The following is a 21,301-nucleotide window of genomic DNA, read 5'->3' on the forward strand; positions in this document are numbered from 1 at the left end:
TCTGACCAGCAGGCAAAAACCCCCCGAAGTATTCACTTTATAATCGATTATTATAAACGATTAATTTTCTGTCGGTCGACTAATCGTTTCAGCACTAGTCATCCCACTCTTCCACGTCTTCCGATATGATGTGAATGCGAGATAATCTCACTTGCTAGTTAGGCCAATGTCTGTCAAAGATGTATCAATAAGGTTTAGACCCATATATCGGTTTGCCAATATTGGCCTTTTATTAAGTATCCTGACGGCTACAGAAAAACACTCTGCAAAACCTGACAGGACACATATAGGTGTGGTGGGTCACTCTGCCTTAAAGAGCTGCTGACACTAAAAGACTTTCATCAGTCTGGGTTTCAGTGGAGAGTTTTAGTGTCCCATGATGCTCTGAATGCTTCAGAGGCTTTTCCACCCTGACAGGAAGAACATTCTGGGGGAACAGTTGGAATTCTTTGGCCTGAAATGGTCAAACTTAAAGATACTGAATATCAGCACAAAATATCAGTCTTCAAAAGCCCATATGGGCCGAACCCTGGAGTCAATACTGAGCCAGCGACAGCAAACACTCGAGTTAATGTTTAATCACGTCCAAAATCCTGCAGCTGAATGAAGTCGCGCTCCTGTTCAGTGACTCCTGCCTCTGGTATGCTCTGCTGCTGGTGACGTGTGAGGGGCAGTGTGTGTGTGTGTGTGTGTGTGTGTGTGTGTGTGTGTGTGTGTGTGTGTGTGTGTCCTTTAAGCAGCACAGCACCATCTAAAGCAGTAACAACTGGGAAGAGAAGCCTCCCAGATGCTCTCACATCCCATTACAGGGTAAAAGACCAGTGATGTAGTGGAGGCCAAAACCCATTTAAACTCCACATTTTTCCGAGTTTACTTCTTTTTTTTAGGCTGAAAAAAATATTTACGAGTTAAATTCAGTGTATACGTGATAGGAAGTTGTGTCAAATTGATGTAAGTTACGGGGGAATTGGGTCTTTTAAGGGGGAAAAAACACATAAATTAAAGCTTTTCTTACATATTCTGGTAATACTGGTGGTTGTTTGACCTTATGATGAAGTTATGGTTTACCCACTTTTCTATGTACCACTACATTACTGTGTAAGTGTGAGTCAGAGTTTCACTGTTCCTCTGCCTTACAGTAACCAGTCCACACCGCCACATGTGGGACGAAAACCAGTTTATTTATAGAATATCCGTTTGCTGGTCCAGTAAGTTTCTCCAGACACACCCAGCCTGCCAGCTGCCTCACTTCAACCACTTACAGGATGATTATAATTATTATTATTATTGTTATCGCCATTACAATCATGTAAAACCAGACTGCACAAACTGACACACAAACCCAATGAATAGGAAACCAGGGTGTGTTTGTGTGTTCTTGTTTATGGGCCAGACTTCCTCAGAAAAACGGGAAAATGTGAGGACATTTTGCGGTTCCTCGCTTTTTCAAGAGGTGAATTTAGGGTTAAGGCTTGGCTTTAGGGTTAAGATTAGAATTAGGATCAGGTTAGTTTAAGGTAAATTGAGAGGAAAGCTTAGATTTAAGGGGATAGGGAGTGGATGTCAGTGGATGGTCCTCACAAGTACAGTGTCTCTTTTAAATCTCGTCTTACAACACTATTTTATAAACTTGATTTCACCTAATTCAGATCTTTGTTCCTATGAAAGACAGCAGGATCTATCTGACCTGGATCTTTGCATCAGCAGTGATTTCCAGTGTTTTGCTCTGATCTTGTTGCTTCTAGGTTTTGTTGTTTTATACTGATTTGTATTTTCTTTCCGCCTTGATTTTATTGTTGTTAGTGTGTTGCTGTGATTTCACTATTGTCTTTTCTCTTTTTTTACTCTTGTCTTATTTTGTTAGTGAATGTAAAGCACTTTGTAACTCTGATTTGATAAGTGCTGCACAAATAAAGTTTAGTATTATCATTATTATAGTAGGAAACCTGTGTGTGTGTGTGTGTGTGTGTGTGTGTGTGTGTGTGTCAGAGAGCGCGCGCCAGGTGAAGCCGACGCTCTTTTCACCCTTGTCAAATGAAAACGCTGAGAGAGCTTTGTGTGGAAGCTGCTGGATGGAAACAGAGGTGAATCAGATCTGCACTGTTGTGACTTTCAGCGCTTCATCTGCCGCGCGCAGGGAAAACAAAACACGACGTGGAAAAAACAAACTGATGCGGGGGGAGCAAAAAACGCTGGAAAGACTGAAACACGGCGCGTTTACAACCTGCTCCGGAGCCCGAGCCGCGGCGGACAGACTAGCCGCGGCAACCGGGGGGTTTCTCTCGTTAAAGATTCACCGTAACGTGCCGGTAACCAGGACAGAAACCGGTTTTAAAAGCGAGACAAACCAAACTTGTCCGTACCTTTGGTCCGAAGCGCGACTCCTCTTCCTCCTCTTCCTCCTCCTCTTGTCGCTTGTTCCTCCGCAGTAAATCCTCCAAGTTTAACGTCAGCGTGCGGATAAAAGTTGTTACAGGATAAAAAATGAAACTTGTCCGCAGTCCCACACTCTAGAAGTTTCCCATTTTACAGAGCCGGGTGTGTGTTTGTCGCCTGCTGCGCGGTCCACAAAGTCAAGACTACTGTAGGCTAATGCTGCGTTCACGTGCCGTCGGAAATGTCGCAACTTGAGAGCGGAGCGCGCATGAACGCGCCGGCCAAGTGGTAAATTTATAGACTAGAGAGTCAGGATTTTCCATTATACCCCCACCGAGATGTGACGTTTAGGGGCGGAGAGCACGGACAACTGTTTATAGCAGAAGTAATGGACTTTCTAAAATGTTATGTTATTATTTGGCATTCTGGGTAAATAATTAGTACTGTTGTATGCTTTTTTTTCTATTTCACTCTTTAACTTTCAGTTGCCCTGCATATCCAGAAACGTTTGGCTAATACCTTAATTACTTAAAACATCAAATACATTTTCTTCTGCTCATTCTTCCATATAGCTAGCAACTGATAATGCATTAACTTTCAGATCATGCAAACTGTAAAAAATGACCCTCTAAACTGGTTAAAAAAATAAATAAATCCAGTTAATATACTAAATTGCCAGATAATTCAATAACATATTTAGACGGATGTTGTAATATTAACCCCTTAAATGTAATAACTGCCAGTTAATATAGGCATTAGGAAAACATTATTACAGTATTAGGTTTTATTGATTTTTAACCCATTTTATTACATTTTGACAGGTGACTACATTATCCAACAAGTATTTAATTATCAGTTCCTACATGCTGCTGCAGCACAGAGTAGCTCTGTGCTGCTTAATTTCTGATATAAAACAACAGAAACCAAAAAACTGCTCTCATTACAGGGTTAATTCTCTTATTATTTCTGACCAAAAGCACTTGAATGCACCGACAGCTCTTATGCACGACTTTCCGGGCTGGATGTTTCGAATTCCCGAGTGGACCCTGAAGGCAGCACCAGGCAGACTCTCCTCTGGACTGAAACAGATGAAAGTCGTCAGGACTGGGATGGTCTGAGCCACACAGCACCGACCACGTGAAACACATCAGGTTTAATTCAGTGACACGGTGAAGGGGTTAAGGGCTGCAGAGCGCCGTTCATATGATTTAACTCAGAAGACAAGAGTCAGGACAGAAGCCCAGAAATAGAACCGTTACCACATCATTTCCTCTCTCTCTCTCTCTCTCTCTCTCTCTCTCTCTCTCTCTCTCTCTCTCTCTCTCTCTCTCTCTCTCCCTCTCTCTCTCTTTCTCTCTCTCTATCTCTCTCTCTCAGGCTTCACACTGTCATTTTCAAAATTCCAGACTTTTTCCAGACTTCTTGATTTGATTGACATTTACAGACTTTACAGACCTGTGAACCTTGCTGTCTCTCTCTCTCTCTCTCTCTCTCTCTCTCTCTCTCTCTCTCTCTCTCTCTCTCTCTCACACACACACACACACACCTATCCCTAAAATCACTATTATATTCCTAAATGGACTTAAATGGTGTTTGTGGTACTAAATAGTGAGTTTACGGTGACCTAATTGTGGTATTTGCATGATACTTTAAAGTTTTGCTGTGATATTTATATTGTATCCTTCTAAAAATGTATGTACATTATCTCCATGGCTCTTTTTTGAAAGGGACACACACACACACACACACACACACACACAAATACACGTGGACGCCAGCTACCATCTGCATTATGTCCAAATGATTTTATTTACAAACTGATTTGTCTCTTATAGCTTACATTGACTTGATCACTGAAGTAGAAATACATAGCTCAAAATTTACAGCACATTTTATAACATACTGTCCCACTCGTCATTATCATGGGTACTTAGGCTTTAAACTCAAGGTACGGCAATAGTGCGGCTCTATAAACTCCTGCAACATGGATGAGTTTCCAGTGGCAGTGGTTATTCAGCGTTACAGACTTGCTGTCTAAGCAGCCGGAGGCGAAGCGTCTTCTACAGTCTGTTCAGTCACATCTCACTCAGCAGCTTTTAGCGCCGCATTGTTTCTTTATTCCCGCCTCTTTTATTTTCTCCCTTTCCCCTTCGGCCAAGTCGGACACAATGAGCGCTTCCTCTGCTTCCTGGACCTTTTCCTGCTTTGGTCTGACTCTGTGGACACACACACACACACACACACACACACACGCAAGTGACCTGGAAACGTGTCTAAAATCACTAAAAGTCATTAGAGCCTCGGCTGTGTCAGACGGAAGCAGAGTCAGATATCGAGCGGCTCTGCAGCACAGTGGACGTGGAAAAACAGTCACAGACAAACAAATTCATCTTTACACAGTGTGCTCAATGTATTTCATCAACAAGTGCTACAGAGGAGAAACTCAACGTCTGCACTACTAGTCAAGAGACAAATACACTTCCTCTCCCTCATTTCAGCTCAGTAAACATGACTGTAACGGTTAACAACGTGAAAACAAATGGTTTCTCTATCAGTGCTGCTGTTACACCTGCATGTCTCTGCAGTGGCTCAGACTACACAGCGTGCTGCCTCTTGTAAATGATAATCAGCTTTAAGTTTAGCAAAGGCCATAGTGAGTCAGACAGGGCAGCGGGTCAGGAGCAATGACAATGCTGAAAAGCCCAATGCAGCTGCAGAACTGGAGCAAGGGAGTCTGGGAAATTGAGTTTCACGAACATGTTGCCTCTCCGTGGTTAAGCAATGTCATTCACTGTGTGTGTGTGTGTGTGTGTGCTCATGTCACTATGTATTAGCTTTCTAAAAGTGGGAGGCAGTCTCTCTTAAAGGAAAAATCCACCCTAAAACACTTTAACACTGTTGATGTACGTTGCATCCTGGGTCCATTTTGTTGTTTGTTGGTGTTTTTTTCTTCTTCTTGGTGGATAACTGGCCAATCGTAGACGAGGTGACGTCACCTCCAGATGTTTCCAGCAGCTACAATGGAGTTTGATATGAGAAAATGTTTCAGGATGTAAAACCTCAGCGGTAAACGTCAGGTTTTGGTGTCAGTCTCTCAGAATCAAAGAGCGAGGGCTTCTTTCTAGAGCCGCCATTTTGCAGCAAGAGACGTTCAACAATCATACAGGGAGAAATCCATCGTAGAAGAGGAGAGAGACCAGAATGCAATGCAGACACAGGAGATGTTGGGGCTTTAGTAAGGGGCGACTTTCACTTTTTCTCAACTGGAAAAACTCTTGATCTCTTGCTCAACTATCACTATTGTTATCATTCTCTCCACCTACATGTATAAACCTCAGCTGAATGAAACAAGTTGACGCCTCTTCTCTGGGGGTTGAAAGTCATTGTGGGAAATGTAGTAAATCACTAACTGCAGTAGAAGTAGGCGAGGCAGGTTGAGGGAAAGTGGGTGAGATCTAACAGTGGAAGAGGATCCCAGGGTGGATTGTTCCTGTAAGGGCAGCAGCGTCACTTCACCCCCCACCCAGTCCTTTCACATCCATATTACTTCTCCTTTTTCCTTTTAACATCCCTCTATTTCTTCTCTGTCTCCTTCTCCTCCGCTGTCTCTGTCTCCGTCTCCTATGCCTCCTATTTCTTCTCCTCCTCTCCGTCCCTCTGCTCCCCCGGGGCGACCTCCACGGTGAGCACCTCCTCCCCCGGCTGCCGCGGCGTCATGCGGATGACCACGGAGCTGTCGGCGGTCTCGGACACGGCTTCGTCGTCATCGTGGACCATGAGCAGAGGGACGGGCGAGCGGCGGTGCATCGGGGAGGGAGGGGGCATGGGGGAGAAGGAGGCCAGGCCCTGGGAGGAGAAACACAGGGATGAAGAGAACAGACACAACATGGAGAAGAAGAGATTGTATGCAAATGATACAGTATATCTTTCTAGATGCCAAACTGTCTTGTCTTTAGCCCTAGTCTCTACTCCAAAACACTCTGAGTTGTAGCTTGAGAAGAGTCAGCTCAGTTAACCTGAACAAACTGTTAGCTAGCTAACTAGCCAGCAAACACACTGATGTTAATGTGAACATGCTAACGCTAGCTGCTACTAGATGTGTTAACAACAAGACAGCGATGGTTAGCTGACCAGATACTATGGTTAGCTAGCTAACAAGCTGACATTATCTAAACACTAAATCAATCAGATGGATCAGAGATGAAATGATCAGTTCAGTCAGAAACAGACAGAAGTTAACCGTGTCTATTCTGTTGAGACGACTAAGTTAAAAATCACAATCAGCTGTTAATAGCCACTGTTGACCAAGAGATGAGGACCTCCAATATGGCCGCCAGAGGGGGTGTTAAGTCACCTGAAATCGCTCTACCATCCACTGTAATATATTGAGTTTAGCTGCTATTTTACAGCTACAGATTCACTCCATGTATGATTCCACTGAGTATTCAGATTTTTGTCACAATCTTTATGTGTGAGTATTTACGCAATATGCAGATATGCAAGTGTGTGTGAATATTTCATGTGTGTGTGTGTGTGTGAGTTTGAATGAAGTCCTGCACGGCCTCTCATGTGTCATCAGTGCAGCATGAGCTAATACTGAGCCAGCAAGGGGAATTTTAAGCATCTAATTTGAGAGAAGTCAGACAGTAGCTCCTGTCTGAGGGTCTGTGGAGATGTGATTTACCTCCCGGTCCATCTCTGACTTGTAGGCCGCCTTCAGCTTGGCGAAGGTTCCCTCGATGCCCGCCTGCTGAGCGACCCCGAGCGCCGCCTTGAACATTTTGGGGGTGTCAGGTCTGGGTGGGATGACCTGCACGGTCTCTTTCTCTCCCTCCTTCACAGCCGGCTTCGTATCCTTTGTCAACATCTTCCTATAGAGAGAGAGAGAGAGAGAGAGAGAGAGATAGAAGGAGAGACGGGTGGTTCAAACTAAAGCATAAACAGTGTCCACAAAGACTAAGTATAGCAAAGGTTATGGAACCAGTTGACTTGAAACACATGCCCCAACATCATAACAGACACACACACACACACACACACAAACATATCCTACACACACAGAACACACAGAGTCCAGAACACACACCCAGCTCCTCTGCTGATGCACCATGTTCTGACCAAGCAGCTAAATTGAGGGCATGAAATGCAGCAGGAGGATCACGGGACTCCGCTTATCGGACCTGATTCCCTGTCCGTGTCCCTCATAACGCAATCAGCGACTAATATGACCTCAATCAGCAGATTAGCTGCACCTAATCCTGACAGGGACGAAGAGATGGAGAGCAGGTCGGGGGGGGGGGGGGGGGGGGGGGGATAAGAGCCAGAAGTAGAGCAGAGGTAGAAAGAGACGGAAGGAAAGACACCAGCAGAGGAAGGTGGAGAGACGGGAGGAGAGACTGACCAGCCGTCACATCGCTGTCCAGGGATTTTACCTTGTTTCCACACCTATCGAGCTTATTTTGTGATATTTTTAGTCAAATTATCTCGCTGCACTGGCAGATAATCTTGCTGGTTTCAATAAATTTCATTTATGACTTCTTTCAAGAAATTATCATAAAACCATGAAGAAAATCTGGAAACAAGAAAATTTCACTTTCACCAAGTAAATGTCCTGAAACAAGTTACATTCTCCTGGAAAAAAAAAAGTCAAATTTGTTGAAACCGGTAAAATGATCTTCCAGTGCAGTGAGATGTTTTCACTAAAAAATCCTAAAATAAGCTTGATAAGTCTGGAGACAAGAGAAAATAACTGAACAGGTTTGTCAGTTTTTGCAGTGACACGTTACGCAGAGTGTAAAAAGCGCTATGTAGGCTGTGTGTAGTTTTTGACCTCTGTCCATGTGTGTGTGTGTGGTGTGTGTGTGTGTGTATGTGTGTGCGTGTGTGTGTGTGCGTGTAGCGTGGCCCTCTGTCACTGCCTGTCCCCCAGTAAGCGGGACGGGGGCTGCGCCTCACTTGGCCTTCTTGCGCAGGAGTTTCTGGGACTCTGGGTAATGAACCAGGATCTCCGCAAGGTCCTTCTTATCCAGGATGAAGAGGTTGGCGAACCCGTGCGCCTTCACGTTGGCTGTACGCCGGTTCCCTCCGCCGCCTGCCAGCAAACTGGCCAATGGGAGAAAAGAAGACTTGTCAGACTCTAACCCTGCATTCACACTGTGAGCAACACAAACACCAAGTCACTAGGAAGCCATTCAGTTCATACCTTCATGTTTTTTGGTTCACTACATGTGTGTTTCAGTTCCTTCCTTTGATCACACTTGCACTGCTTGCTCTTACCTTTGTTTTATTCCTTTATTATCTGTATTCAATGTTTTACTGTTTTCATTTAATTTTTTTCTTTTATTGCAAAGCACCATGTAACCTTGTTAAGAAAGGTGCTATATAAATAAAGTTTATTATTATAATTTTCTACAGAGCTGAGCAACCAGGGAAACTTTTCAGGGTCATCGGCTGTCAGCCAATCAGATTTCTGCGCTCCCTTGTTTCCCTACTGATGTGATTTTGTTTCATGAACAATAGTTCTGTCTGACAAGTTCAAAATGGAGGAAAAGTTGATTCCAGCCTTTCAAACCTTCCCAGTTTTCTACAACGTTTATTTGAAAGATGACAGGAAGAAACGTGAAGCTTGAAGAGCAGTTGCATCCATCATTGTCAGTCAATGGTAAACTCAAAAGTCATTAAATTTTTCTGTTTATTTTCTATTAATGCTTATTAGCACTTACCAGTTAGACATGTTAACTAAAACGGTAACCCTTTACAATAAGGGTACATTAATTAATTAACAGTTAACTAATGTGTCTGGTAATCATTTACTAATGGTGTTCATGTTAACTAAGGTATTAATTTATACATTATTTAATAGTCATCTTTATAAACTATTAAATAATGTATAAATTAATACCTTAGTTAACATGAACACCATTAGTAAATTACACATTAGTTAACTGTTAATTAAGGGTTAGTTAATGCTTATTAAGCATTAACTAACCCTTATTAAGCATTAACTAACCCTTAACTTAGTGTACCCTTATTGTAAAGTATTACCACTAAAACTATGTATCGTTACAACAGGCAATACCAAAACAGCAATGAAACAGATGATTTTCTTGTTCAAAACTGCATCGCTACATCGATGCAATTTGAGCTGCTGGCCCCGCCCACAATCGGTCAGAATAGAGCGACACATCAATCACGCTGCTTGCAGTGTGAACACAGAGTGAGAGAAGGCCAACAAGCTGTCAGTTGAAGGGGTAAATATAATTATAACTATTAAAAAACACTGGTTTGTACAGAAAGTGAGTCTGGGAAAAGAGCATTTTGACAGCCGACATATTTAAGTGCTAAAATTCAAAACAGATGTCAATTGATGACAGCTTGGCCTTTCTAGTGTTCAAAATGAGCGCATACCGACATACTGGGTTCGAAAATTAATTCTCAGAAACCCTCCATGCCATGTTGAGCCACATGCAGTTTTCAAATTGCTTAATTAAATGTTCCTGCCTGATTGAGTTATCGGAGGTTGAGAAAGAGAAGAAGGAGCTCGAACCTGATCTCTCCGAACACAGAGCCGGCCCTGATGGTCACAAACACAGTCTGCAGGTCCGGACCCCCCACAACCTGCACCTCCCCCTGCTTGATGATGTACATCTCCCTGCCGATCTCCCCCTGCGACACAGACTGTGGTTATTCGCAGAAATACACACACACACACACACACACACACACATGCACACATACAGTACATACACACCAGGGTCAGAAATGAACAGGGGCTTGGAGCAAAAATGCCTTTGAAATTTAATAAAATGCCTGTGAAATTAAAAATGAAAGGGCAAAAAATGTCTGTGATAATTAGGAGTTCCCTTTATTGCATTTCACCCTTTTTCTCATTTTATTTGCTGGGAATTCAAATAAGATCAGACCAAGCAGGAAAATATGTCCTATGAAAAAAAAAGTTTCTGCTCATGATACAGGCAGACATACATTAGGCTACACACACACACACACACACACACACACACACACACACACACACACACACACACACACACACACACACTCCCAAAGGTTGAGGTGGTGTATTCTACGATTACCTTTTTGCAGACAAAGTCTCCAGGCAGGTAGACGACAGATTTGAGTCTCGTCAGCATGTCAAACACCATCTGTCTGTCACATCCCTGAGAGAGAGAGAGAGAGAGAGAGAGAGAGAGAGAGAGAGAGAGAGGATAGAGATGCAGGACAGAATAATGTACATTTTGAGCATTTTTCTCCTTACACATATTGCACTCATCAAAATGACTTCAAAGGGTTCTGTCCTTATGTGTGTGTGTGTGTGTGTCTGTGTGTGTGCATGTGTGTGTTCCTGTATGTGCATGTTTATTCCTCTTCCTCTTATTCGTCTTACTGACCTGAAACAGCGCTACTTTACTGACGATGGAGTAGTTGACATCGACAGCGATGTCCATCCTCATCTTAGTAGGCAGCTGGATCAGCAGCTCCTGCTCATCTGGAGAGGAGAGGAGAGGAGAGGAGGGGAGGAGGAGAGGAGAGGAGGAGAGGAGAGGAGAGAAGAGGAGAGGAGAGGAGGAGAGGAGGAGAGGAGAGGAGAGAGGAGGAGAGGAGAGGAGAGGCGGAGGGTGAGAAAACTCGTCTTTGGATTTAAATGAATTGCTGAGAAACATTCATACAAGGGCTCTTTCTCAATTTGCATTCTTGTGTCCTCCGTGATGTGTTTCACGCAGGGATGGGACGATATATCGAAATTCAATATATCACAATACAAAAATGTGACAATACGTATCGTGGGGCAGAAAAATTATTCATGATATTATCTGCATGTTATTCTGCTGTAGTAATCACAAATGAGACGCTTGACCATCACAATTTCACAAGCTCTCCATCCAAATTATATTATTTGCACTTTGTAATGACATTTTTAAATTGTCGTTTACATTCAAGCCAGTGCCATCGCTAGAAAGATTTGTGGCTCAGAAATAAACATAATTCTGCACAGTCAAACTTTTTTATTTATTACATCGTATTGTGGTTGTATCGAATCGTGAAGGGTTAGGGTTATCGGGTATCGAATCATGTCATGAGATAAGCAGATCGTCCCATCCCTATTTTTACGTAATATTTCACGTCCGAAGCACGATTCCAAAATGAAAGAAGGGGGGCGAGGACGGAGGATCCCGGAAGTTACTTGGCCAACAAGCAGGAATGGGAAGCCCAAAAATTCATTGTGAGAACGACACATCCAAACAGCGCTATAGTCTACAGTACAGAGCTGATTGAAACAATATGGAAACTGAACAGCTGTGTATGTTAGTTATCTTGCAACACCAAGCACACTGCCCGTCTCAAACTGTAAAGATGCTTCTCTGCGCTCGCTTTCATGAGAAGTTCTTTCTCTCCACAAGGACACAAGTATCGACTTGGCATTCTTGGATTTGATGTTTAGCCAAGGCTTGGCTAGCGTTGCTTACCCAGCATGCCCTGGCTCTTCCAGGTGTAGTCATACCAGGTCTTGATCCGGTTCTGGACTTCTCGGGGGATGTGATAGGACGTCATATACTTGATGGTACTGTCCATACAGGCCCGGTAGTAGTTTTCACCTGCAGTCGCGGCCCCCACCACGTCTCTCATCTGGGACAACAGATCACAGGAGGGATCAGGAGGAGTCAGGTTTGGATCTATGGTCTGGGGTGTTGTAGTGGGGGAACAGGGGTACTGAACACCCAGGGCCCCTAAAGTGTCTGGACTAAAATGCCTTTTGTGGTCCTCAAGTGTATTTGTACTTATTACTTTCATTTCACACTGCTCTGGTTTTGAAATTTGGTTGAAATCTACAACTTGCAAACAAATAAATCCTTCTCCAATATATGAGACAGTGACTGCTGTGTTATCTGAGACTAATTGAAACAAGCAGGAATACAGTTTTGCTCAGTTTTTCCTCTACAGACTAAAAACTCTCTATAGTCCTCTATAGACAAATTTTGATTTTATGACAGTCGATTGGCACTATCAGGGCAGCAACCAAAACCCAGAATTTCAATCAGTGATCTGTTCTGGGATCTGATAATTGATCAGTAGATGAATGTTGAGTTGTACATGGGTAGACATAGATTTCTGTCATAGATAATAATAAAGGTGGTGTGTGGACGAGAGAAAAGTGGAGCCACCGCCCATGCACAGGGCCTATAATTCCTAGCTACGCCCCTGTTGGTCAACAATGTTTAGAAGCCGTAGCTCTAATGAAGTCAAAGGATTTGGTCAACTCACCTGACCGATCATGATAGAGAAGGCAAAGACACCAACGAAATAGTTGATGAGCTGGAAGCAGATCTCAAAGACGGTGGTGGGGTCCGGCAGCCCTCCGATGGTGATCAGGGTCTTCACAGCAAAGTAGTAACAGCGGATGTACCTGCACACAAAAAACAACCATTGGATTTAGTGGATCCACTGTGGTACATCATGCGTTCCAGATGCCTAAATCTATTTCATACATGTACACAGTGTGGTGTGGGACAGTGGCAAATGATAACTTAAAGAGTACAGAGTGCGAGAATCCGTCCTTACGCAAAGCCTTTGCCATTGTAGACCCACTTGGTGGAACCCAGACCTTCATAGTCAGATCCCCAGTAGAACAGACAGGCGTTGATGTGCAGAGAGTACAACAAGTAGGCCGTGGTTCGGATGATCCTGACAGACACAGACAGACCAACACAGGCTCAGAAAATGTCTTGAAATGCGCGCGAACTCTCAAATGCAGATTACATACTGCGGACACGAATAATGTGAAGATTACGTTCCTCCACCACGACTTGGACGAGCCATTTGTTTGCCATGTGAAAAAGTTAGCTAACAGTTACGTTTAGGCAACTAAAACAACTTCAGTTAAGGTTAGTTTAATGTTTTGGTCATGGTCAAACTAGAAAAAACGTTTGCTAAAAATGGAAACTTCGCTCCTAGTAGAAAACATGTTGTCATGAGTTGGGAATTGAACCCAGGTCGTCGGGGTTGAAGGTAAATGTCTCTGCTGGTAGCTATGAGGTTGGTGCTCAGTCTACTACTGCTGTGTAAGAATGATGTATGTGTATGACGTGTAATTTGGATGAAAGATTTCAGATGACCATTGCTACCTGTAGATGTAGGCCTTTTTCATCACAGCTTCCACACGGTCGTTGAACTCAGAGAAAACCATGTACTGGGAGAGAGAGACGAGAGTGTGGCCTCAGTCATTTATCTTCACCACTGAATACAATACAGGTATTGTTGTGAGAAGAGCTGCATGGAGCCAGAATACTTTCTCACCTTCAGCAGGCGGGGGAATCGCAGCAGGGATTTCACTCCAGTGAAATAGTAAAATATCTCCAAGGGAAACAGACTGATCACATCCATCTGTGTGCCAGACATTATCAGGGATGGAAAGAGTACTAAAATATCTTACTCAAGTAGAAGTACCATTACTTCACTGAAATCTTACTGAAGTAGAAGTAAAAAAACTGGTGTAAAAAGTACAAAATAAAAGTAAAAAGTAGTTAATTTAAAATGTTCTGAGTTACTTTAAACAAAAACAGACATCGTTGCATATGATCTTTCCCATACAATGCAAAAAGGATGAGAAGACAGAGAGTTCAGACTAGGTTTTCAATTAAAAAGTGTACAAAATAAAGTGCACTTGTGTCATCAACTTCAGTTAGTGTTTACTTTCTCTATATAAGCACTCTTGATATTATACATGCAGTGTTTGATGCAAATGTGATTTGCCATTGGTCAGTTTCTGATGCAATGCTTATGGAGAGCCTACAATTTAAAATGTAATTTAAAAGTGAAAGTTATTCATTATTTCAACCCTTGGTCATTGTTAAGCTCTCTGAGAATACTGTATTTGCACCCCCAGGTGTTTGTGCAGATTTTACGTTACCTTGAACCTCTCAGTCGTCATGTAGTTTTCTCTCATATCCTTTTTATCACACTGTAATAAAAAAAAGTTGCAGATTAAAGCAGGGGTTTGTGTGCCAAAGCTTGCTTTTGTTTGCATGAGGACACAGGTGTTTTCTGATAAGCACTCACCACAATGTCTCCTCCACGGACAAACTGCAGTCTGGGCTGGAAAATCAGTATGTCTGCGATGTAGATGAAGTCGCAGGTGTAGTCTGCGAGGAGCCAGAGGTGGATGTTCTCTGGGGTTTGGTAGGGGAAAAACATGCGCACCGGAATCAGCCACACGTTCCAGTTCCACGCCATCATCACGAAAAACAGCCAGATGACATAGATCAGATCTGCAGTGAGGGAAGAAGGATGGGAGTCAATCATCAGTCCCCTTCAGTTCAGTTCAGTTCAGTTCAGTTCAGTTCAATTATATCCAGGCCAGTTTAGTTATTACCTCCGCCAAGGAGGTTATGTTTTCGGTGCCGTTTGTTTGTTTGTTTGTTTGTCTGTTAGCAGGATTACGGAAAAACTACTGGCCCGATTTTCATGAAACTTGGTGGAAGGGTGTAGCATGGGCCAAGGAAGAACCCATTAAATTTTGGAGCGGATCCGGATCCGACTCATGAACAAGCAATAATAGCACGAACCTTGGCCTCTCCGAGTGCCCTTCTAGTTATGGAAATAGTTTAGTGGCAGCGGAGATTGTGTTGTGTTGAAATGCATAAATTTGACTTTGTCATGCTCATTTTGAACCACTGAGTTCAGAAAATGATTTAATTCAAAATTTTTATTTGTATGTTACAATTATAAATTGAATGCAATGGCTTGAAATTGAAAATAATTATTATTGAACTTGCTAGTAGAATGTTTTGTTCTTGTCTTGTTTATGTACTTTCACTAGCTACCTTTTGGTCGGGAACTGGTCAGATCAGAAGCGTTAGAGAGCGTCTGTCTGGAAATTGACCACAGATTTCTCACACAAACACAACACACAAATCCGTGCCCAACTTTTTGAGATATCCTGCTAACAGACGGACGGAGAGACGGACAAACACGCAGGTGAAAACATGACCTCCTTGGCGGAGGTAAGCACATTCAATTTCAATTTCAAGCCATTGAATTCAATTTCAATTCAATTTTAAAAGTTAATTTTTTTTTAATTATTTGAATTCATTCAAAACATTTTTTTTTTAATTCAACGGTTCAATATGAATATGACAAATTCAAATTTATGCAATTCCAATACAATCTCTGCTGGCACTAATCCCTTTCCATAAGTTTAGGTCAGTTTTGTTTAATTTGGTTCAGTTCGGTTCAGTTCAGTTCAGTTCAGTTCAGTTCAGTTCGGTTCGGTTCAGTTCAGTTCAGTTCAGTTCAGTTCAGTTGAAATATCTTTTATCTGTTTACCAGTGAGGGGGTCAATGCTGGAGGGGAAGCGGTATTCCACGATGGCACGGAGCCAGTCAGGCATCGGGGGAAGCGGGGGGAGTTTGGGAATTTTGACGGTGTATCCAAAGACTTCATACTGGAGCTCCACCTCTTGCTCTTCTTCTTCTGCTACAGCGACGTCCTTCTTCTCATCCTCCGGGGGCGGTGGGGGAGGAGGGGGAGGGGGAGCTTTGGTCGGGGCTGCAGAGATTGGACAGAAGTTATATGACAATATATTATATTATATTATATTATTATATAGATATTTTTAGATTATTTTAAATAGGTATCCAACTAATGTCATGTTAAAGGGGCCCTATTATAAGAATTCAAATTTTCCTCTACTTATGTACATGATGAAAAATGTTTGATGAAGACATTGTTCAAGTTTGATTTTGTTTGAGCAGTCATTTGAGCAGGATTTTCAAAAATCCATTTTCCAGGCAGTTTCAAACTCCAGGAAACGCATCACAACTGGACTTGATCCTGATTGGCTCCCTCACTAAAGAATTACTGAAATCCACCCAATCAGGACAGTTTGCAGCATTTGAACTGCAAAAACATTATTGAACAATTAAATGAATAATAAAAATGTGCAAAGAAAATTGTAATTAATTGAATCATTTAATTAGACTGTTATTTTTTAAGAATTTTTTTTGACATTTCTGCTTTATTGGACAGTCACAGTATAGAGAGACAGGAAAGATGGGGATGACATGCTGGATTTGAACCCAGCACATCACGTTTATGTGGTCTACACCTTGCACCTTACAGTTGTGGTCAACTCCCCAACTGTGACTGTTCTGCCTTTGAGGACTCAGTCTTAAAATGCATTCAATAAATACCCTTTTACATCACGAGGAGCATTATTCTTATCCTGGGCCATAGTATATCTGAAAACAAAATGTGGGTCACTTAAGTCTCAGAGGAATGCTTTAGAAGCCATTCAAGATGTCAAGTGTGTACATACAGCCAGTGGGGCTTTCCTCTTCGGATTCGTCTGGGTCCAACAGCCTGTCTCTCTGCCGGTCTGTCCGACCTTTAAACAGCCTGACCAGGTCAGTCAGACGCTCATGGACCACCACACTGCTCATACTGACCGCTGAGCTCGGACGCAACCTGCAGGACGGCACAACAGGATTGTAATATGGAGAATGATGGTGACTGAAGTTGAGCTGTGTGTGTATTTGTGTGTATGTGTGTGTGTGATTTCTCTCACTCATCGTCTGCAGTCAGGAGGTCTTGCTGGCTGGTCAACGCCATCAACTCCTCATCATCATCGTCTTCTCCAGACCTTTCCTCCACAGAATGAAGCCTCTGACTGAGTGGGACACAACATAAAGACACGGAAACATGAAGTCATGAGACATGGAGACATGGAGACAAGAGGATGGGGGGGGGGGGGGGGGGGGTGAATAAAACGATCTCTGACTTATCTTCATTTAACTGGAGAAAGCCCTGAGCCATCCAACGTTTAATTAGTGGAGGACTTCTCAATGTGTAATGAGGCTGGTCAGAGTTTCCAAACCTTGTTAAAGTTCTGCAGAAGCTCCAAACTGCTTTGCAAAGTCCATCTTATGCCTATTTAAACTCACTCTGAATGCAAGCAAATGCTAATGCTCATTACACAGTGAGTTCTAGGAGTGCGTCACTTAATACAAAAGTCAAATTAGCCTCACAATAGAACTAACATGGTCTTTTGTAAAAACCACTTAATTATCTTAAGATAGGCATCTATGTCTGAAAAGCTTAACCTGTTTTGCACCAGCATTTGCACTAAGATTCTTACAAAAATGCATATCGGTATCAGCCGATATGGGTGAGAAAATATTGGATATCAGCCTCAAAAAAACATATTGGTGCATCCTGTATCCCACAGCTGATGGTGGAACCCCTTGGGCTAATCACTAACACGATGCATCATCCCTCCATCATCTATCAAAATTGGACTGGTGGTGTTACAGCTATGGCCTTCCAAAGTGTGAAACGTTGACCCCCATCAGGCCAATCAGTGCCAACAATTTTCACCTTTTTTTTATAGCGCCCCCATTCGGCCAATCAGTATCAGTGCATATGGAGGATATGCTTCTTACCTGCGGTGTGGGACAGAGAGAATATTGGACTGATCCTCAGTTGTAATAATTTGGGGGATGTTCATGCCTTTGCCCCCAACATCTCCGTCCACATCCTCTATTTTCAGTGCAGGGGGTTCACCGAAACCATTTCCACCATTACCAGAACCCCTGTGGCCCCTCCCTGAGGAACAAACCAGAACCTTCTCAAACTGTTACACTATACACAGTAACATCCTCAAACATAATGATATGCTAGAAGAAAGTAGAAGAAAGCATTTCTGAAACTTGTCTAGTGTTAAAAAAAAACCACTATTTAAAGGATAATAGCAGTTTTTTTTTAAGTTTGTGCCAATAGTCTAGGTTCCCCTTTCCTTTCCATTCTTCCTGCTGGTGTCTGCACACAGTCAGCATAGTTGGAGATATCAGCGCTCGTTTTCCTCCATCAGAAGAAGCCATTTGCTGCCATTCATTCTTGTCCAGTATGAAAAACAAACTTCCACAGAGCGAGAGAATCCATCACACTAAACATGAAGCCGTCATTTGGTTTGGTCAAACTTTCTGTTTTCTCCTTATTTCACTGTGCTGATTTGAATGTTTTCATCTTAGCGCTGCGTTACGTTCCGCTCTGTTTCCTGTCAATCAGTTGACACCTCAGGAAGAAATGGAAGTCTCCTCCAGGAAATAATCCCCCATAAACATGTCGCCTCTAAAACTTTACTTTGTCACACCCATGTCTTTTATTTAGGACGGCTTTGTTAGCCGGAACAGCGGTTCATTTCAAACTAGGTTTGACACCCTAAAGTTTGCATTTTAAAAACGACAAAAAATAAGTAAATGTCAAAAGATCTAATTACATACGGCATGCATTGCAAAATGATTGGGGGAAATGTAAACTAGACGTAGACAGAAGTAAACTGGCTAAAACTCTAAATGACACCACTATTTCCCTTTAATTCCCAAGTAATCTTCCACAAGTCACGTGTTAAGGCTAAATTGGTTAATTTAGCAAAAGGAACAGTGCACACAGCATAAGAGCACAGCACAAACATCCAGATGTGTGTTACGGTCACCTGATCTGTGGCAGCTCATTGTGAAGCAGTGCAGCTGTGCAGAGCGTGATGGAAGTGATGTGAAGGCCAGAGGTGAGGACAGGGGGTGGAAGGGACAGCTAGTGACGGCTTGTTGGTTTTTGTTCTACACAAAATATGTGTCTAACTCCAAGTTTCTATTGGGGTCTGCTGGAGGAGGATGGGAGTTAAGGCTGCTGAGGACACTGGGGGTTGGGGTTAAGGCTTCTGAGGCGGTTGACAATGCTGAGGCAGCACTGTTGCGCCTTCTTGGGAAGCTGGGACAGCTCCTGGGTCATCTGGGACAGCTCTGGCGGCAGGGTGGGCATGGACATTTTGGGAGGGGTGAGGTAATTGTCATGCAGGAACTTTCTGCAGCTCTCCAGGCACTCAGCAGCGCGGGGGAATCGAAGCAGCAAGCTCTTTATTGGAGAGCAAGTGTTGGGCACTGAGTAGAGAGACAGCCACAGTCAGCGACAAGAAGCTGATGAGAGGCGACAGTGTAGAACACCTGTTTCTGACGTTGAAATGAAGATGGTAATTTAAAGTCACAAGGAAATGGCATTTTGATGGTGTCTTGCTTCTGTAATTCAATAATTCTGTAATTTTCAGTTGAAATAGGAAGTTGGGGACATAACGTGGGGAGAGACTGTTCAAAAGTGTTTAGAGGTTAAAAAATGCTTTGTACATAATCTTGAGCTTCACAAATTCTGGATTCTTCAAAATTAATAAATTCCAGCCAAGAGGACACAACTGTGGTGTCTTAGGAACAGAAAACAGGGTTTTCACTCGTGTCACTTTGAAAGTTGTGAAGTTGCAGGTTTTATATGATCGGAGGGGGGATTGTTCAAAAATCTGTGATGGGACTACTGATTGGAATTTTTATGTCGCCTACTGGTACAGCATGAGGTAACCACCAAAAATACACTGTTTTACATGAAGTAAAAGTGAGATTTTGATATGAAAATATGAGAAAGTAAAAATTATGTTAGCTAAAAATGTGAAAATGTATTTTTTAAATTTCTTTGTGACTTCTTTGCAGCACAGATTTGATTTGCTGTTACATAAATCATGAGAGTCTCACCTCCGCATGCTGCTTCTGCTGCCGCCTCCCCCTAAAACAAGAGGAATAAGATTGCTAAAATGTAATAAAACTTTCTTTACATCTTGAAGTACTAAACAATAAAATATGGTAAAATGTACATGCTGATAATTGTGTGTAAACTTATTAGATAGTTGTGTTCACCGGACTGTCAATATCTCTCTTTTCGGATGCTGGCTCAGCCTCTGTTGAAGGAGGAGACAGGGCCCCTGCTTCAGGTTGGATCGCAACCTCTGGGCACCTGATGAGGGAGGGTGGGTGTGAGGAACATCAGGAGAACCTACAACATGAATCCTTGGTGCTCGGATAACAAAAGGAAAACACCACCCTCAGATTCTCTCACACTGTTATATATCATTAATCTGTGATGTTCAGTACATTCCAGGAGTTATTTTCTAAGTGTTGTAATTTACCTTTTTGGTCTACCCACTTTCCCTTGACCTGCCTCGTCTACTTCTACTTCAGTTAGTGATTTCCTACATTTCCCAGAATGACTTTGCTCCCAGAAAACTTGCCTGGACTTGTATTCAGCTGGGTTTTATGTGAAGGTGGAGAGGGCGATAAACATAGTGATAGTGATGATAAGAGCAAGAGAGCGAGAGTCGCCCCTTACTCAGAACACAGTATCTTGTGGCTGCATTGCATTCTGGTCTCTCTCCTGCTCCTGTGGGTGGAGAAATTGGTCTCTCTCCTCTTCTACGATGGATTTCTCCCTGTATGATTGTTGAATGTCTCTTGCTGCAAAATGGCGGCTCTAGAAAGAAGCCCTCGCTCTTTGATTCTGAGGGACTGACACCAAAACCTGACGTTTACTGCTGATGTTTTACACTGCTGAATACACCAAACAACTAAATGGACCCAGGAAGTAAAAGTACATCACCAATAGCTGTTTTTAACAGTGTTAAAGTAATTTAGGGTGGATTTTTCCATTCAAGTTTGGTTTACAATGGATGACAATGAATGTGCATGGGTGCATTTTTGAATAAAGTCGAGAAATTGGTAGTAAAATGCCTGAATCCATGTAAGAGCCAAACATAAACCCATTGCCCATCGGTCTCTAGCTGTTTTATATTGACTATAAAAATTCCAACCTACCTTTTAAGGTCTGCCCTGATTCACAGAACAAAAGTTGGCAAAAAAAACACAGCAACATAAAAGAAAGTCAAATTCAGCCAAAAGGAGACACTGCGGGAAGAAGCAAAGCCTCACAGCAACTTAAACGGCAAACTATATGAGTATACAGTATAGACTAGCGGTGCCATAAGAAGCACAAGTTCACAGTACAGTGCAACTTGTCAGTACAAGCTTATGCACAGGAA

The 21,301-nt window shown here is 42.7% G+C and overlaps 2 protein-coding genes across 2 annotated transcripts in view; both read right to left on the reverse strand.

The window, feature by feature from the left end:
* The window catches only part of kifc3 (kinesin family member C3), a 50,293-nt gene extending 47,891 nt beyond the window's left edge, over positions 1–2,402 (reverse strand). Inside the window, exon 1 of the mRNA XM_078283824.1 lies at positions 2,364–2,402. The gene's annotated coding sequence lies outside the window, so the exon portion shown is untranslated. The remainder of the gene's footprint in view (positions 1–2,363) is intronic.
* Positions 2,403–6,006: 3,604 nt separating this feature from the next.
* Positions 6,007–21,301, reverse strand: part of cngb1a (cyclic nucleotide gated channel subunit beta 1a) — a 38,476-nt gene continuing 23,181 nt past the window's right edge. The window contains exons 20-39 of the mRNA XM_071923147.1: positions 20,127–20,223; positions 19,965–19,995; positions 19,086–19,328; positions 17,832–17,994; positions 16,958–17,059; positions 16,709–16,857; positions 15,718–15,939; positions 14,452–14,660; positions 14,303–14,353; positions 13,690–13,776; positions 13,518–13,582; positions 12,955–13,077; positions 12,658–12,799; positions 11,862–12,021; positions 10,785–10,882; positions 10,470–10,553; positions 9,923–10,041; positions 8,332–8,478; positions 7,061–7,247; positions 6,007–6,222 (exon numbers count right to left, since the gene is read on the reverse strand). Coding sequence (XP_071779248.1) covers positions 6,007–6,222; positions 7,061–7,247; positions 8,332–8,478; positions 9,923–10,041; positions 10,470–10,553; positions 10,785–10,882; positions 11,862–12,021; positions 12,658–12,799; positions 12,955–13,077; positions 13,518–13,582; positions 13,690–13,776; positions 14,303–14,353; positions 14,452–14,660; positions 15,718–15,939; positions 16,709–16,857; positions 16,958–17,059; positions 17,832–17,994; positions 19,086–19,328; positions 19,965–19,995; positions 20,127–20,223 — 2,695 coding nt within the window. The remainder of the gene's footprint in view (positions 6,223–7,060; positions 7,248–8,331; positions 8,479–9,922; positions 10,042–10,469; positions 10,554–10,784; positions 10,883–11,861; positions 12,022–12,657; positions 12,800–12,954; positions 13,078–13,517; positions 13,583–13,689; positions 13,777–14,302; positions 14,354–14,451; positions 14,661–15,717; positions 15,940–16,708; positions 16,858–16,957; positions 17,060–17,831; positions 17,995–19,085; positions 19,329–19,964; positions 19,996–20,126; positions 20,224–21,301) is intronic.

The sequence above is a fragment of the Centroberyx gerrardi genome, chromosome 1 (genome assembly GCF_048128805.1).
Source record: "Centroberyx gerrardi isolate f3 chromosome 1, fCenGer3.hap1.cur.20231027, whole genome shotgun sequence".
NCBI lineage: Eukaryota > Metazoa > Chordata > Actinopteri > Beryciformes > Berycidae > Centroberyx > Centroberyx gerrardi.